The 19350-nt window shown below is 47.3% G+C and overlaps 1 protein-coding gene across 2 annotated transcripts in view; it reads left to right on the top strand.

Annotated features, from left to right (window-relative positions):
• Positions 1-9945: 9945 nt before the first annotated feature.
• LEKR1 (leucine, glutamate and lysine rich 1) overlaps positions 9946-19350 on the top strand; it is a 66904-nt gene continuing 57499 nt past the window's right edge. Inside the window, exon 1 of one of the 2 annotated variants that reach the window (XM_087740541.1) lies at positions 9946-10112. In XM_087740541.1, the coding sequence (XP_087596667.1) occupies positions 10065-10112 (48 nt within the window). In that variant the 5' untranslated portion in view covers positions 9946-10064. The remainder of the gene's footprint in view (positions 10113-19350) is intronic. The other variant, XM_087740542.1, reaches the window with a different exon arrangement.

The following is a 19350-nucleotide window of genomic DNA, read 5'->3' as shown; positions in this document are numbered from 1 at the left end:
GTTCCCGGTGCATCGCAGCAGCTCTCTGGCACAGTTCCCTCGGAGTGCCTCACAAAAATACGGCTCGTGCAGATGTGGTCCAGCAAGGACTGTGACAGCCAGTTCCTGGAATGGGGATCAAAAGGGCTGCGGTTTATCTCACCGGGATGAACTCCCTTCTCAGGGGGACAAAGTTGGGCAGAGCTGTTCAGAGCAGCCCTCTGCTCTGTGCTCGGCGGGGAAGAGCTCACCAGTCACCCAGCAAGGGATGCTGCGGGGCAGCTGGCATCTCTGGGGTAACCTGTTAAAACACACCGGCAAATCAAACCAGGCGATTTGTGCACCACTGGCAGCGCACACAGAGTGTGAGGCAGCAGCCTATGAACAGATTATGAGAGACCTAAATTCATCTCACGAGCAGATCCCTGGAGGCTAACGAAGTCCCAGAGAGTACACTGGCACAAATGCCCGAGCACTCCTCACTACATCGTGCTGCAGCATGGTAACGCACAGGAATGAACGCACACGTGAACAAGCAGGTCACAGGAAGCGGCAACAGAAAGCAAGGCACAAATGCAGCAGTAGCAGCAGGTTTTGTACTTGATTTACTCCTCCGCAGTTTGGCCCGCAGTGATGCGCTGCCTCTGGCTCAGTACTGAGCTATGCCCAGCACCTCGCGTAAGGATCTTCCCTCGGCGTGCTGTGAGCCACAAGTCAGGCTGGAGGTAAAGGTGAGCTCAGCCTTGCTTTGTGTGCTAAACCTGACCACTTCAGGCACAGCAGGCACCGTGGAGAGCAAGCACGTTGAGGTGCTAGAGGAAGACGTTCAGTAATCTCCCAGATGTGGATAAAGATGATGGTTGGGAGCACGTTACACACATTCTTGGATTGCTGAGTACTAGATCTTATTTACTTGCAAGGCTGTATTTCCGCAGGCAGACTTGCATTAGGAGATAAGTGCTGTTGATGCCAGGATGCTGTCCCAGCCAGCGAGAGGTCCAAACGCCACCCCTGCACTTCCCTTCAAGGTCACCTGCTTCCAGGATTTCCTTTGCAGTCAATGCCAGGCTGCCCTGACCAGAAACTGCTACTCTTACCCGATCCCCAGCCCTGGGCTTAGTCACTTCCAGCCACTGGCTCTGCTTCCTGCCCTGGTGCTGCCGAGGCCTCTTTTGGTTGTGAAACCAGTGGTTAACATCATGCCCAGCAGTGAGCAAGCACGCCCATCCCGCTGCCTCGTGCACGCCACCCGCCTGAGGCAGTCTTGCCTCCTGGACTGTATTAATGCCTGCGACACAGCTGGGAGAAGCAGCAAGATAGCTGGGATAGCTAAGGAGCTGCACAAGAAAGAAGCAGAGTCACTTGCCCACAACATCTGAGGAATAGAAATGGAATGTAGACCTCCCCCGGTGAAGGGCTGTGCTTCTACCTACCAGAAATCCTCTTCTTGTAATGCGGAAAAGGTTGTTCCATGAGAAGAAGTACTTCTCAATGCACAAAGCATCCCCTGTGCTGTATGGTTTGTTTTTTCTCCCAGCTCCCATCCTGCCCACCTCAGGAATAGCGCATCTTACAGAAGTCAGGCATTTTTAGTGGAGGGTCCCCATCTGTAAAACAAACGGGAGCCAGAACTCGGCATTAAAACAAAGCCTCCACCCTTCGGTACCACTGATAACTCACCTGGTCGCTCCGCACGCAGGAGGTTTATGAAACAGGCATGGCAGGGCAGCTCCGGCAACCTCCCAGCCCAGGGCAGTGGGTAAGCCTGCGCTGGGGCTGCATTCTTTTGGGGCAGGGACTGGCTCTTATCGTAAGTTTTTAGAGCACCAAGTACTGTGGACCTTAATCCTGATGGGGCCTCTAGGCGTGACGGCTATATAAATATTTAATGTGCCTTTAATCTTGGGGTGGGGAATGTGACTTGTATCCCCAATAGGAAGTGCTGATCCTCCGTTTGTGTGACTGTGTCGTTGTTGTACTTAAAGATACTATGCTGAGTACCTACTACAGTATCAACTAAGACACTGTAAAGTGTACCCAAAGGGATATTGCACAAGGAGCAAACAGCAGCATGGGAGCACGTTTATTCTGCAGGCACTCATCCCAGCTCAGCAAGTAAAACACTGCGGAACTCCCAAAATCGCAGAGTCTTTGAGTCGTATCTGACTTGGATCCTAGAAAGGGGGGTTCTGCTGTTTAGCGTGGTGCCCTCCTGCAGAGGAACGGCAAGAAGGAAGAGTGGAAGGACGGCAGGACACATTCTGTCCTGGCGAGCGCCGCTGGGCTGCCGGGCACCTCAAACCCTGCTGAAGGAAGTGGGAAGTGGCCTTCACCCATTCGCCAACGGCTGGTTGGCTTGGCTAGAGGCGGCTTTCTGCACCCCTTGCGGAACAAAACCACAGCCGTTTCTCTCACATTTGGAAAGAAAGACCATGGGGTAAAGGTTAGGAAGCTTACATTTTTGTGTAATTTTGTATTCTGTAAGGAAGAAAAACATTGACTGTGAAAGGAGCCTGTAAACTGTGGGATGCAAGATTTGTTCTTCTCTGTGGCTTTCCTGTGGCTAAGGACATGACTAATCCCCTGTGACAGCCCCGTGCTTGGAGCCTGCTGCTCACACTGGTGCAGCTGGGGACTCTGTCGCTTTTCACCATCACAACATGAAATGAAAACTCTTTTGCAATGAAATTGTTTCTGCAATGAAATGGAGGATCACTAAAGCACTTGCTGCAACTGCTGGGAATAAATTCACTTTTATTTTATTCACAGTATTGTGAATAAATGGCGAATTATGCATTGCAAATGTCCCCTATGTGGTATGATGTGGGTGTGTACAGTCCTGAATGACATGTGAATACCTTTGGGTTTAAGCCATGAGCTACTGCACTTTAAGATGGACCCAGAAACTGCGGCAGCACCCTCTTAGTCATTCTGGTGGAACCCCAGTTCAAGCCTGACTTCCCAGAGAGGTTCAGCCTTGCACATCTACCGATGAAATGTAGGCTGTACCTTGCTGTTCCGGCTTCCCCAGAGAGCAATTTCACCCCCGTGACACATCTGGGCAACCTTCCAGTCTGCCCTCACTTGTACCTCAGTGGCTGCAGCCTCAGTGGGCTTTCAGCAAAGAGGAGGCCATGGCTACATCTCCTCTCAGCCCACCGCGACGCAGCCTCCTGTCGCAGCACCCTGCAGCCAGCCCCGGCTCAGTGCAGCCAGCCCCGTGCCTGCTGGGGAGCCCCCTTATTTCAGACCATAAGAAAGCTCTAGTAAGTTTTATCACCATGGCGTGTCAATGTGTCTTGAAAAGCGTGGCTGCAGTTCATCAGAGATGGGTGCAAAGCTACTGGTGAAATGTTATGTAAACAGGAAGAAAATATGTGACTCCATAGTGACAGGGAAACGCTGTCCAATTTCACAATCATCTCTTTCCTCTTATGGGTCAAGTTTTATTCGCGGGCCCTCCTAACTAGGCCTACTGCTGTCAGGTAAGACAAACTGGATTCAGCCCTCAGCAGCACTTTGCTCTGCACATCATGACAGGTCTCTGCCTCTGGACTGCTGACCTCCTGCTTCTCCCTAGAGACAGGGTGCTAGGTGGCTATAATGTACACCATAGGCACCGAGCTCTGGTAAACGGCTGGACGTTAACCTGTCATGAGCCTTGCCTGGGGGTGAAGCAGGGTAGGAATCAGACGGCAGAACTAAGGTCACTCCACAGGCTGAACCTCTCTCGGAGCCTAGCAAAGGGCACGCTGCTGGTGAAAGGCTGCAGCCCAAGGCCAGCTGGCAGTAGGTATGCTCTTAGCAGGAACTATGAACACCACTTTGTGTCTACCTCCGATAACACACTGTAGTCTCCACTCGTGCTCCCAAACATCTCAACAGTCTGGGCCTTCTGCTGACAACTCTGTCAAATTCTGCAATAGCTTTTTTCAGGACAAACGGCAAAGAAACCTAGAGCTTTTAAAGCAAGCATTTTGTCTAAAATTTCCTTCCTTAAACCGTTTAGGGTAATTACATGTAGCAAACAGATTACGTAAATCATGACTTGCTGACAGATAATTCACAGGAATGAGAGCTACATTAACGCAATGAAGTGTGGTGCTGAGCAGGTCATCACGCTCTTCTTATGTGCTACAGGAGACCTGAAGCAACCACCTCGTAACTTCTGCTGATTTCTATTCCAGGCCTCTCATAAACCAGCTTGCACGACGACGGTGATGCCTGCCACATTTCATTTAGGTGAGCTCTCACGAGCTGCCAGCTTAGCCAGCATCAGAGCAGCAACGCGATGTCCGTTACCTCAGGTGGCCACCGGCCACGACTGCTGAGCTCTCTTTTGCTTAGTGCATTTGCTGATGGCAGCGCAACTGGTCGTAACAGTGCACAGGGGTAAGGGAGCAGAATCAAGTCAAACTCGCTTAGCCATCATCTACCCCGTATCTATCTTTAGATCCCACAAATAACCATTTTTGCACTTCAGTAAATGTTACCTATATTTTGGATAATAAAAATGCAGGTCTGCATTTTGGATGGGGTCTTGACCTTGCCCCATTTGAAGTCAATGGGTTTCACTGATGAGTGTAAAGAGGAAAGAGGCTCTAAAGCAGAGCAAGAAAAACCTTATTCTATCTTATTTTCATCCCAGTTCCATACACCAAGGTAGAAGGATATGGCTGTATTTTAACAACAAGGTTGTAGCAACAGCATGCAATCAACACAGACATGGTGTTATCTCTTTGTGGGAGATAAATTTAAATTGACAGGCCATGCCATGGAAATGCAACATTTGCATTTTCCTATCAGGATGTGCCAGGACGTTACACTGCAATCACAAATCATGACGTAATAATGTGAAGTGGAGGAAGGAGTAGCCTAATCTACTGCGAAGTACTATATACTGGTATTTAGTATTTTAAAAGGGTGCCCATAGCATCAGGAGATGAGGCGGAGCCCAAGAGAAGCTCCAAAACTGTGTGAACAGTAGGTATCATAATACAGTTTCACGGCTTGCAAACCCAGTCCCTCCTCAATATTCCTTATGGATAATCCCATTCCCTTCACTGTAGGCTGGGAGATCGACGCATCATTTTTGCATGCTGGATCTCAGAATGATGTACACGTACTGATCTTGCCTCCTAGATCCAAGTCAGCCTCACCATCCTCCTTGGTATGCTCCATCCTCTAAACACCCAGGTTTCCTTCATTTGTTTTTTCCTCTTCATCTTTTCCTGTTTCACAATGACTCCACAGTTCCTTCATCATTGCCTGGTATTTCTTCCAGTAGCTCACTGAGACTGTAAGTAACATCTGTCTTGTTTCATCCATTCTCACCCTCTTTCAGTGGGGAGGCTTTGTGTGCAGTTTCTATTTTGGCAGGATTTTCAGTTGTTTGTTTTTTTTTTTTTTTTAAAGCCAAAAGTATAAACATTTTCCTCCCTAAAGATTGTGTGTTTAAATTAGGGAAAAGCAGATCACTCTACTCGTGGATGGGGGGAAGGGGAAAGATTTATGGGGTTTCTGAGTTCCCGTGGGAGTTTCCTAGCAGGCCCCTGGGAAACTGCTGAGTCCTGCACAGATGAACCTCACCCTGACAGTAAAAGTTCTGTTTTGCCCGAGGAGTCATCCGAAGTGCCACCACCATAGCTGTTCCAGAGCATTAGTGATCTTTCAGATATGCTGAGCCCAGGCACTCGAATGCCTTAAAGATAAAGAACAAAACCTTGAACGCTTCTGCGCTGATCTCCCAGGGGTTTGGGCTTTTGCTTGGTCATTTCCTCCCCAAATTGCGTCCTGCTAGCTGGCTCTCCATGCCCTCTTGCCCTTCGTGCCCGTTCCTAACCGCTCGACTGCTGAAGCTGCCCCTGTGCTCTGTATTCCTTTCTCACTTCAGCCTCGTATCCGTGACGCTTTTCCTGGCACCCTTCCCAAGTTCTCTTGCTGCCAACTCAGACTCAGTACGAGCTTCTTGTATTTCCCTTTCAAATCCTTTTCTATTGTGGCAAATAAACCCACTGTCCTCTACACATACACTCCTGATACTGTCCTTGACAGCTCTTCACTTCTGGCACTCAGCTGCCGTTTAATCATACAGATTCCTTCTCCGATTCACCTCGTGCTCTTGCGGCCAAAAGCTTGACTTTGGTTTGGCAATGTCACAACAGAAGTACCGGCCTCCCCTCCCTTATGATCCGGTTACTGCCTTGCATGCCCCGCTGTCATTAGCACGTTCCTGTTTCACTCTGCTATTTGGGCTGGCATCACGGCACCTTCGGAGTCCCGTACCATCACCTCACCTCTGCCTTTCTGCATGTACCACCAGGACCCCGCTCCTTTTTCCTGATTTTATCATTTTCCTGCGGTTTTGGAGAGTTTCTATCCTACTGCTACGCCTTTGCAGATAATGCCTGACCTTGACTCCCAGGTAGCCCTCACATTTAGATCCCTCCTCCAAACATCCTTCCACCGAGACTGCTCTCCCACCACAGTCTCGTCCTTGTGACATTTGCAAAGTGGGGGGGCAAAGCAAACCAAACAAATCTAGCAAACAAGATAGCTTGAAAACAGGAACTAACACGATGTGCATGCAGCACCAGAAATAACCTCGCTGCCATACGGCGTGCAAGCCCTGTCCTTCCCTTGACCCCTCCCTCTGCACGTCTCCTGCCATCTCTCCTCCTCATGTCAGCCTCCGCTGCGGGTGACCGGGACCCCCCTGCTCCTCCACAAAGCCCCTGCGTACCTACGGCACCGCAGGGCTGAGCGATAAGCGCTTGAGCTCTGCTCCTCCCTAGCAAAACAACTGGAACCGCCAGCAGCTTCCCAGAGGAGTTATTTTCAGATAACGCTGCAAAACTGCTTCCCTGCACTGGTCTTTGTATTGAACAACTGCAAGGGCAGCCTAAAACAGGAGGGCTAATATGAAAGTATGATTTCTCTTTTACCCAGGAAACGTTGCAGGCGCAGGCACGCATGTTCACCCTCGCACACACACTCCGGCCGGTCCAGCTTTGTGTGAAGAGGGCGCTCATTTTTATTAGCTTTTTCCCCTAGCTGCCCAGTGGCACGGACTTTGCTCCTCCGGGCTGGGATTTCTAAGCGGCAGGAGGCTTTCCACGTGTGTTTGAGAAGGTACAAAGCCTGCCGGAAAACAATGGAAATAGCTGGCTTATGACTGCTGCGTGTCACGCACTCATTTCTTGCCTGTTGGTTTGTCCTTGGAGCTGCTCGCACCGCCTGGAACCTGATCTCGAGCGGTCCCGGTCATGCAGGCTGGCACGCACACCGGCCTGCCGCCACGCCACGTGGGCGAGACGCGGCCGGACTCTGGCCTGGCCTCCCTGCCCTGCGGGAGCTGGGAGCCCGGGGGCAGACAGACCCCTCTCATCCCACTAGGGTCCCAAGCCACCCCAGGAATGCGGACTGGGGTGCGGGGTTCATGACGCAGGGGATTTTGGGGGGGCTTCCTGCGGGGAAATGGCTCCTTCGGAGCAGAGTGTGGCTGGACCAGCCTCTCCTGTCCCCCTGCCCCTGAGTGCTGGGGCTGGCAGCAGCATGGCACCTGCCAGATTCTCCTCACCCCCAGGGCTGGATCTCCTCAGCCCCTGCCCCCCGGACTGGATCTCCTCAGTCCCCCCAAAAGGTAGATCTCCTCAGCTCCCCCCCCTCCAGGACTGGATCTCCTCAGCCCCCCCAAAGGTTAGATCTCCTCAGCCTCCCCCCCCCCCCAAGGCTAGATCTCCTCAGCCTCCCCCAGGGTTGGATCTCCTCAGCCCCCCCAGGGCTGGCTCTCCTCAGCCCCCCAGGGCCGGATCCCCTCACCACTCCCCCCCCCCCCCGGCCAGTCTCCCCTCAGGGGCGCAGCCGGGGAGGGAGCAGCCCGGGCTCCACCACCCTGCCTGCATCTCCCGGCCGCTGCGTGACGGCCGCCTTTCCCCCCCGCCGCGCCGCGGTGATCCGCGCTGATCTCATCGCCGCGCCGCACGCCACCCTGCCCGGCACGTTAGGCGGCCATCGCGTGAGAGGCGCTGGGCGCCCGGCCCGCCGCCCCCCCGCCGCCGCCGCCATCACGCAGGGGGAACATATGCCGGCAAGGCGCGGCCCGGCGCCCCCCCGCCCGCTCTCCCCGCCGATCAAAGGCGCTGCGCCTTCCCCGTCTCGCCGTTAATGCCGCTCCTAATTAAACACGTCCGCGGGGGGCGAGCCGCCCTTCACACGCAACGCCCCCCCCCCCCCCCGCCGCGGTGAGCCCCGCTGCCAGCCCGCAGGCACCGCGCGGGGGTGGGTGCAGCGCGCCGGGAACCCCTGTGCTTTATATTTTATTTATTTTTCAATCCTCAGCTCTTCATTCCGACCTTTGAGCGTATGCGAGGGGCGAGTTAACGTTTGCTTTGCGCTGCCGGGCGATGACTTGGGTGATGCTCCCACGCCACCCCCCCCCCCCCCCCCCTTTCCACGCGGACGCCCCGTCTGCACCCCCCGACCTGGCGTGGGATCACCAAGAGGTTTCTCCACCAAAAAACCCCTGTTCCCTACCCAGCTGCTCGGCACTGCTTTAAAAAACATGACCGATGCTTTGCCCTACACGGAGCTGCCCCAGAGACCGAACCTTTGCAGCTACGAGCGAGTCACGCATAAATTAAACCAGGTTAACAAGGCCGGTGGAAGGTCGCCTCGCTTTTCACGATGGTGTCGTTCCAGTTTTTAGTGGCTGCCCCTAAGTTATTTTTTGGGGGTGTATCTTTTTGTATAAGGCCTGTAGGGAATGCTTTGGGCATATAGGAAATCCTTTGGGCATAGAGGAATTGCTTTGAGCATACAGAAAATGCTTTTGGCATATAGGAATTCCTTTGGGCATATAGAAAATGCTTCGGGCATATAGGAAATTCTTTGGGCATGTAGGAATTGCTTTGGGCACCTAGGAATTGGTTTGGGCAGGCTGGAAATCGGCTCTGGGAGGTGAGCAGCCGCGCTGCGCTCGCGGCCCCTCATCCACAGCATCACAGGGCTGCGCCGGGTTGGGGTGGAGGGAGAGCCAGGCCGTGCCGGCTCCCTGGCCGGGGACGGTGGGGACGAAGCAGATGGCCGTTGTGGCACAGCTGATGGGATGTGATAAAACCGCATCACACGGCAACTCGGTTTTCTGGCCCGTGTGAAAGGGGCCATGCATAAAATAACCAGCGATGACAAGGAGAGGGGGGCAGAATGTGAAATTAATTCCATTGAAACGGAGTTACACTGAAAACTCCCGGTTCTCACATCTTTTCCCGATTTGTTTATTGCTTCGCTGTGAACTCCAGTGGATTTCATTGAGAGCTGGCGGCGCAAACCCAGCTCATGCGGCGGCTGAGCGCATGCCTCGGTTTTGACATGGAGCTGACCCGGGGGCCAGGGCCGGTTTTGGGGTGACGGCTTGAAGGAACCAAAGGCTTTGCAGTGAAAGTGGGGTGGCGTTTATGCCGTTCCCCCCCCCCCCCCCCCGAGCCAGCTCCAGCCCTGGCGATGCAGCTCCTCGCATTCCGTCTTATGGATTTTAAACCGCGCCGGTTCGCTATGCGGGGCTCGGGGGAGGGGGGTCCGGGGCACCGCAGCCGCTCACCGCCCCCCCAACCTCCGCCGGTTTTGCGCGGAAGCAGGCCCAGGGCGGGCGCGCGCCCCGGCCACGTGACGCGCACGCGCAGGGCTGAGCGCCGTTGCCACGGTTACGGAGGAAGCCGCGGTAAGAAAATGGCCGCCCCGGCTGCTTTCCCTCAACCCTCTTCTCCCCGGCTGCCTTCCCTCACCCCGCTTCCCTCCGGCCGCCTCGGGCTCCGGCCGCCTACCGTGGGAGGCGGCTCCGGTCCGGGGGCTCGGCGCCGCGTCGTCCCGTCTCCCCCGCCTTCCCCCGCCCCCGCCGCGGCCTGGGCGCCGCCACCTCTCCCCGGGCCCCGCCGCTGCCGACACCCAGGGCCTGGCCCCGGGCAGGCGGAGTGCTTGCGTTGCCCCGCGTGGGCCGGAGGAAACGTGTGGCCCCGTTGCTGACGGCAGGTTCTGACCCTGTGACCTCTGGCAGCTTCCCTGACCCCGCCGCAGAGTTTCGGGAGGCCATGGAGCAGCACGTCCCCGTGCACGCGCTGCCCGAGGAGATTCGGAAGGTATGAAACAGTGGAAGTACAAAAAACCCCGACATTCGGAGACCGGATACTACACTAATTTAGGGATGTTTCACTGGCCTTCGAACACTGGTACATTTTGGTCCTGGTTTTAGATTGGGTGTGTTCTAGGTTTTGCCATTTTATATGAAGTGTAATTACATGCTAGTGCTATAGGAACACTGTAGAGGACCATACTTGTTTTGTAATGATGTTGTCACTGCTAGGTGAGTTTCAAATTTTACCCCATATGGCACGTTTTGTTGCCATAAGTTTGGAATGACTGCAGAGCATAACATGTAGTTGTTCCAAAGGAGTGTCAATACAAATAGGAACAGAACATTCCCTTTCATCTTTTCTTGTAGATGCTCTTTGTGTGTGAGGCTGTTCTTTTGTTTGGGAGACAGATTATTACTAATGTAACAATGCTGCTGTTTATACGGGTTAACTTACGAGGAGGCTCTTTATATGTGGTGATGCATACAAGTGGAACACGAGTCATTTTTTGTAACACTATGAAGTTTTTACTTTGGCAATAAAACATCCTGCTGTCCTCATTTTTTGGTGTGCATCTAATAATCAACAAGTAATGTAAAAGTTTTATGTACTCATGCCAGCACAGCCTGGGGAAATTCTCCCTGGAATAGTCCAGGAAACTGTTGAGACAATTTCTGAGCAATCAATAATGATTTCTGAGAATTCAAGGATGGGTCAGATAGCCAAAGGAAGGGAAAAAGGAATACTTGCCCTTAAAGAAGTGGGGGAGGAACCTGGGAAACTTACAGACTCATTAGCAGCTGTTTTCATAGTAGGAAAGATACCAGATATGTTTGTTTATTTAGAAATTAGTTTGCAAGCATCAACGGGATAAGGTGGTTAGCAAAAATCAGTGCAAGTTTCTCAGGAAAACAGTTGTGCCAGATTGCTGGATGAAGTACATCAGGGAATTGGTCTGGATCTAGTACTGCTTGATATTTCCATTAATGACTTAAGCCTGTAGTTTGGTGGCACTTCAGTTGCCTGTGTTTCATTTGGATCAGTTCCTGGTCTGTGCGCTACATGTATGCTAGCACAAGGAGGAAGCAGGTGTGACTGCAGGCACAAACTGGGAACAGAAAGGGGGTGACATTATTTCTTTCGGTAGGAGTGTCAGTGTCTGCTGTTTTTCATTGAGCTAGGATCTTAGATGACAATAAGGAATATACTCATGCCAGTCTGGGAAGGGTTGTGAGCATGCTGGGAACAGCATTAAACTTCACGTTTTTAGTAAGGGTAAGGCATATTTAAAAAGAATAAGTCCAGTGTATCAATACAAAATACATGGTAACTGATTAAGCTTCCTTGTTACTTGCCAGACCTAACACTGAGGTCTATAATCAGAATAATATTAACAAAGTGATGTTATAAAGAATGCAAGTATTAACTGTATTAGTATAGGAATTGCACGTAAAACTTGGGCTGTCATTATTCTTCTGTTCAGGGCTGTTGAGGTATCAGTTCTGAGCTGCAGGCTTTAAGAAAAATAACGCAACTGATGGAAATCTAGAAAAATGCAAAAGTAGCAGAGAGCTTAAAAATCCTGTTGTTCTGCGAAAGGGTAATAGAACTGGGTTTACTTATCCTAGAAAATATGTGAGGGCACAGTAACAGTATTTGCATGTGTAGGAAGATGGTGGTTGTCCTTTATCTCCAGCTGCAAATTAATCTTATCCTCACCTTTCTGGACTTGCTTTGGTTGAATGTTATGGAACTGTAGGTGTAGGGGTAGCTGAGCACTGGAGCAGCTCACGCAGGGGCGTTGTGGAATTCCTCCAGTGGCACTGTGGGGGACAAGTAAGGCAAGCTTTTGCTTTGGAGTGGAGCACTGGGCAGGCATTCTCCTGAGATCTCTTTCAGTTCTGCAGTACACCTTTAACAAAAAGACCTATATGCAGAACTTCTAGATATGTACGTGAATAGGCTTATGTTCCCGTCCTACCTTGTCACCTCAACGTGAGCTCAAAGGCAAGGACAGCCCAAGATTTTGGGATCGGTTAAGTGTCAGGGGTTTACGTATCCTTTGCTGCTGCTCGTCTCTTTGCTCAGCTGACTTGCATTGTAGTTGCAGTATAGTTACAAGATACAGCGCTTGATTACAAGTCATTCTCACAATTTCCTGTCCTTGTATTTTCTACGTTTTATGTACGCGTGTTCTTATTCCCTTCACATTCTCTGCTTCTTGGATTTTATAGCATCTCTTTTGGAATCTTTCTTTTAGATCGCTCCTAACATAAGCAGAACTCGTGGCAGCTGTGGATTGCTCTGCCAAACTGAGCACATGCTCCCAACATGCAGCTTGCAGGCCAAAGGAACATGTGTGTCTGGAGGGAGTATGTTAAGCATTGTGATTTCAGCTGCAGAATGAAGAATATTCACTGGCTAGGTGCCGTTTTGAGTTGGCTTGCTGGAGGTTGGGCTGTAGTGCTGACAATGGATCAAGCAGCTGTCTCAAAAGAAAGCAGACCAGAAATGTCATCATTCCTCTCCTTCATGCTCTTAGTGGATGGAGCTTCACAAGCTGCTTATCAATACTTGGAGCAGGGACATCTTTGCCTCCAAAATTGTACTCTTCTAGAGGACAGTACGGATAGGGACAGGGGAAGGGAGCATTTTGTGCCAACCTGGAACAGACTGTTCTGCAGATTGTTCTACTGCCAGAGAGGAAGACCTGTTTGAGTAAAGCCATGGATGTTGTGGCAGAAATTGATATAAATTGACCATTTGCAGACTGGGTCCAGCAGGTGTTGCCCACTATGTTTATTAAATTTTAAAGGAAGTTTTAATCTAGAGGGGAAGAGATTTCTTGGTATTTTGTTAATGAAATGATAGATGTGAAGGGACTCTGGTTCTTCAGGTTCTGATCAATTTTGCCTTAGAGAGTCATGTAAGAATTTTACATGGCACTGCTTCTCTCTCTCATTCCTTCTACTGCTCTCGTACCTCTTTCACACAACATGCATTGCAAGATGGGTGCTAAATGAAAAAAAAAAAAATCAGCAGGTAAATAAACATCCACATGTCCGTTATTAAAGCTTATAGTATTTTCTTTGTATTTACAGTTGCATGCTTCTTAGGAGCTAATTATTAGTAAAGATCTAAATCATGGTTTGTTTCTAAAAAATTAAAAAAAAACCCCAAAGTTGTGACTTTGCCTGTTAGCAGTTTGGCCACCTCACTGAGCAATGTTTGTCAATGTTAGAAGTCAGCAGGAGTTGGTTTTCCCTGAAAGTTTTGAAGGAAGCTATGCCGCATGGAATGGTGGTGATGGCGAATGTGGAGAACAGCTGCTGCTGTTTTGGCAGCAGACTTAGGAGAATTGGTAACTTCATGGGAGGGAAATAACCACATCAGTCAATGGCAAAGTCCAAGCCATCTGTGACAGTTTTGGGGGAGTGTATTCTCTGGTTCTTAGCCTTATTTTAGGGATACTTGTACACTTCTGGAAGGTGATGTTTGCCGATTTGGTGTGCCAGGCAGCAGGTGTTTTAGCTAAATCAGTAAGTTGGTCTGCCTCAGTAGAACCCTACATTTTCTTTTAAGTGTACTGTCACAGGACTGTGGAAAGAACTTTGCAGAGATTGCTGGCTTGTAGTGCCTACTTTTTCATGTATTTACATCTCTTAAGGTTTATGCTATCAAACTCAGTCTGAGACGTGTCATAGACCAACCGAACGGTAAAAAAGAAGTTAGTGTTTCCTTTATTCCAATGTTATGGATGTGTATTTTGGGGTAGTTATCTTTTTGTTGTTTGGGGTCTTTTTGGTTTGGTTTGTTTTGTTTTTTTTTTTTTTCTCAAGAGAAAAGAAGATTATCATATTGGCACCTTGTTAGTTGTCTGTTGTTAATGGTAGACAAATCGTTTATATGCTTGTGAACTTATTAAAGTTCTGTTTGTTTCAGCATTGTTGTTGTCCATTTAATGTAAGTAGAAGATGCAGTTGTAATGTAATGTAATGAAGATGCAGTTTTGCCCTGAGGACCTTACTGAAGTGGGAAAGAAAACAGCAGCCACCTACATAAGATAGTCAAATGACACCCTGACTTCTCAAAGTACCGCACAAAACTTTAATTTTATATTTTATTTGGCAAACAAATGACCTTTGCTTAACAGAAATCATAAAATTAATTGAGCACAAGATACCCTTACAGATTAGTAGTTCTCTCACCCTCAGAGCTTAAGAAAGCAAGCAGAGCAGGAACTTTGAAGCTGTGTTATACATCAGTACAGAACGTTTCGTGGTATCTGACTATCCGCAAAACATCACGTACGCTACTAGTAGCAAATGGTCACTCGTTAGATTTGCCACGTGTGCTATAGATTGAGCACATTATGGTATCTTTATGAGCACATTACGTTAGCTTTAATTTTTCTTGCTGTCTTTGAACCTGGGGTTATTTTTTTTTAATAGGTTCTTACGTAGTTCCTATTGCGTTAATTAGGTAAAGAATCTGTCCTGTCCACCAAGACTAGCTTTGTAGAAGTGAACACCATAGTTATGTATTTAGTACTTACAATATCAATATGGATTTAGAAGCAGCAGCACTTCCATTCATGCCGTCCAGATAAGCACAGTAGTATCTACATGCAGAACGGCAGGAGGTCTTTTTGCAGTCCTGTTGTCATGTACCTTATGAATGCTTTTTAAGATGATGTTCACGAGTTGGCCCTATGCCCACTGAGATTTTCAGTATTTGGCTACAGAATTTTTGCCTTTTAGATCTTGTTGGGATGACAAGCTCCAGCTATGTGAATGTTTTGAGTGGCTGTAATATGGTTTGGAAATGTTAGAAAATATCTGCTTATTTTTGGTATAAGCCCACACGTTACAGCCTAAAGGGATGGAAAGCTCTCAACAGTGAACTGTTTAGCCATGGACCCATAGTTGATTTGAGAAAACCAGTTGCCAGATAGTAAAGGCAGCCTGTTTTGACCACTGTGTATTCTGGTATCAGAGGATTTGTGAAAGCAGATCATCCGAACTTGGATAATGATCTTCCGTTCCTAATGTGAGAACACTGGTGGTCACCTAGGGCAGCAAAGGATTTTGATCTCTTGCTGTACTCATAAGGTTAGGGCCGTATTCACGATATACAAGCTTTTCTTATAAGGTTAGGGCCATATTCAGTATATTCAAGCTTTTCTCATAAGGTTAGGGCTGTATTCACTATATTCAGGCTTTTCTGTACCCTTTCTGCAACTGGTGTCCAAGTACTCTGCTAGGAATTGGAGGGATTGCAGCATCTCTTGCATCACAAGCAGTTGGGTTGTAGCTAGGAGGGCCTTACCAACTCTTGCAACTACAGATGCAAAAGGTCAGTATTGTCAGGTGAAAACATGGTTAACAATGGGCTAAATTATCTTTTGTCTGCGCAGGCATAGTTTTGTTGCAGTGTACTGCGGTACAGCTTCTAAGAACTCTCTGCTCTGTATTGCGCTGGAGAGCTGGAGCGTGCCGTAACACATCCTGAAAGCGCTTGTGAGTACCAGTAAGGTCTGCATGGCCTGTTGGACATGTGTTAGACATTTGCAGGGCTTGTGTGAGTGTGTGCACTTACTAGCAGTGCAACACAGTCTTTTATGATTCATTAGCCTGCTTTACTCCCAGGCAGGAAAAAATTAAAGCTACCTGAAATCCGAGTATTATTTCCTGTCGTGACAAACGGATTATTTCAGGCCACGTTTTGAATAAAACTTTTGAGCGCCAGACATTCTAATTTTACTACAAGCCTGTTTCTACACTATTCATATGTATTCAAAGCAAGTACTGTGATTTTTATTTTGCAACTGCTATTTTATGGGTGTTGAGCAAATAATTATGTATGCAGCATGGTTTAGCATTACAATCTGTATTACTGTCTGACTAGATGCTGACTGAAAACATGACTCACAAGAAACTTTTTTTTTTAAAGAAGTGAAGTTTCTACTGACACTCTTAAAAATCTTTCTTTGAATAATAAAAAAAGATCAATTTCAATCAAATAACTCTTCAGTTTTGCATATACAGCAGAAGTCTCCACTTTCCTCCTAGAATATCAGTTGTGTGGTTTGAGTAATGACGTCTTTTTGTGTAATAGGGATTGGCTAGTTTGTCAGGAGAGGGACAAACAGCATGAGAGAAACGAAAGTAGTATGGGAGAGGAGGAGTAAAACAAAAAGAAAGTAGATTCAGATAATAAGGTAGAATCAAGTAGAGGTAGAATAAAACAATCAATATACAGAAATAATTTAAGAGCATCCAGCTGCAGCATAATGATTTTTTTTTCCTTTAGTTTTATGTATTGTTCTGCTACAAGTGTAGTTTGGACAAATACAGGGGTTTTTGTTATTGGGCCAGTCCTTGCTAGAGCAGTCTCAGTCATGCCAGATCGACTGGGGAGGGAGCAAGAGCTGTTATTACTGTGTTACGTGCCTGCGGAGTGCTGGGTGATGCAAGGAGGATGGCGAGTGCTGCAGTTCCCTTAGGCTCTCTCTCCCCTGCACTGTAAAATTAATGTACAAGGAGTGCATCTGTGCACATGGCTCTATGTTTTTATTTCAGCGATGCACAGAAACATATTCAAAGCTTTTTAAGAGTCTCATTAATTGAGGACTTAAGATCTGGCTCTTAAGAGTCATGGCTATTTATTAGCTGCTTGTAATGGACTGTTTCTAGCATAAGTGATCCATATGCTGGATGTTGTAACACCAGGGCACTGCTAAATGAGAAAGTAGATTATTTTTCTTTTAACAATAATTTAGCTCTTTATCGTGGTAATTTTTGTGGGTGGAATCTGAAATATCAGAAGAGAAGAATAGCAGTGCACAAGCTGACGCTCCCTGTAGTTATTCGGTCAAGTTGAAATGATACAAATTCCTGTCTTGTCATTCAAAAGGCTAAAAATGGTCCAGACCACCAAAGTAATTTTTTTCTTGTTTTTTTTCTTTATAACGTATGCTCTACAGATGCTTACGGTACTGAGTCAGACAGATGTAATTTGAGTGACTATCCATCTTGGCTCAGTTCTCCACTTGCCCTTGGTAGCTAAAGAAATCTATGTAACCATGGAATAATATTAGTTCTTCCAAAACCGAACACAGCTCTGAGTTGAAACTACTCCCACAGATGCTGTAGTGGAACAGCTGCTGGAATATCACAGCTAGAAATGCTACCTTGTGATACAGTTTGTTCTGGACATAGCTCTTGTCCTTTCTTTATAGCATCTGGTGTAATGTGTATCAGAACTATAGCTCAAAATCTTATGGATCAAATATTTTCCTAGTTCAAGCACTTTGTCCTCAGTGAGTTTGTTTTTATGTTGTTATTGTGCACACAGTATTGTCATGTTAACTCAAATAGCAGGGTTTTTTTAGTGTCCCTCTGTTGCCTTTTCAAGTCCTATTTGCCCTGAGTTTCCCTGACCAAAACCACAATACTAACATTACTTTCTGTTTGGTTTTTTTTAATTCCTAGTTGATCTTTTTCTATTCACTGCTTATTCTCACCACGAAGGACATACACAGTCCCCTTTCTAGTTAGAGCTCTGATAGTTTCCTTTTCTGTTGCTTCCAAACTCTGCTTTTCCCCTGATTTTTTTTCTGCTTTGCATTTGAGAAGATGACAACAGTCTTTTGATCAAATGTAAATAGTGAAATATGGAATCTGAAAACATAAATCATTGTGTATGTAATACACGTTCTTAGTGGTTACTCAGTGATGATATTATTCCAGAAAAGGCAGCTTTGTCAGCCTAAGAACTAATGAAAGTTTGTTTTTCTACAGACTTTTGTGTAATGGTTGGTCAACTTTGGTGTCTAAGATACAAGGTCTGATGGAATCTTTTCTCCTGGACAGACCATTTATAAGCCTCTTTCCTATATGAATTGTCTGATATCTCATAAGGACTGTGCTCATGCTTCAGAGTTTTCTTCAGCAGGGAACTTGGTCTTTATTGCCTACCTGGTTGTTTAGAACTTTTAGACACTTAAATATTTCTGCCCTCAGTGTCAGAATTGGTTATGAATGGCTAAACATTTTGGTTCACAAATTATTGAAGGGTGACAATAGAGAAATACACACATAGACGAAGTAATGTTATTTCGCTTGGAAACTGTGCAACACCCAAAAACGTTTTGTTTGTATGTTGTTTTCAAAGCTATAAAATGCTTTCTGTCTCTGACCTTTAAATTGGTGTATCCCTGAGATAGCTTTGTCATTATTTTGGCTGAATGAAATCAGCATCTACAGCTTGACAGCATTTCGCTGTACCTGCGTGTGTGAAGCTTCAGTAGCTTCTGAAAAATGCCCAGTCGGCTCAGGAATTTCAGGAGGTATTTTAAGTATCAATGAGGAGAACTCGGGTTGTGATGTTGACAATTCAAGAGCGGGGGGGGAAGAAAAAAATGAAAAAACCAGAGAGTACTGCTTGTGATTTGACCACTATGGGCATGAGAGAGGAATCTTGGATTTAGGATGAGAATTCACATCAGTACATCCCTTGCTCTGCCCAGTTCAGGCCTTGCTCTTTGGAGCTATTCACTTTCAGCTGGGTCCTGTTAATTTTCTAGGCATATTTGGCATACATGTGCTGGATTTAAATTAGTTAGCTTGCTTATTGGTGTTAATCTGCTGCAGCATGGAATTTAGTTTGGGCTAGCTTGCCTGTTGAGCATCACTCAACCCATGCCAAATTCATTACTGGTATTGGGAAACTGCTACTTAGATACTTACAACTAGTTCAATCTACATACAGTATATTGCAGTGGTTGCAGGATAATTATGCATGTACAGAAGCAAGTTTCTGATTAAAAGACAGAACTTTCTTTCCTTACTGCAGTAATATAAAGCCCTCGGGCTTTCCTGTGATTTTTTGACTATGTAGCAAATACTTTAAAAATCCAACCTGATCTGAACTCCTTTCAAGCTTTTACTTCACCTGAGGAATGGATGTGAAGAAGAACAGGACCCATTTCCTGCTAAGTCCAGATAGATAATATTTATTGTTCTGTGTCTTTGTTTTTAAGTTCAGTTACAAAATTGAATTTGAAAACTGAAAAGTTTTTTAGTACTTGCGTAAAACATTTTCAGTGCAGGAGCCCAATTGTTTTATTTTGTTTTTAATCCTAGTACCCAGTGAAATTTCTGTAACTGTTTGTTTGAAAGACAGCAGTGGTGGTACTGCACGAGACCACAATGTTCTTTTTGGGATAAGAGCCCCCCTCCTG

The sequence above is a fragment of the Nipponia nippon genome, unplaced genomic scaffold (assembly GCF_047370975.1).
Source record: "Nipponia nippon isolate SJK-2023a ecotype South Korea unplaced genomic scaffold, ASM4737097v1 scaffold_7, whole genome shotgun sequence".
In the NCBI taxonomy this organism is placed as follows: Eukaryota; Metazoa; Chordata; class Aves; order Pelecaniformes; family Threskiornithidae; genus Nipponia; species Nipponia nippon.
This window is presented reverse-complemented; position numbering and strand designations above follow the sequence as displayed.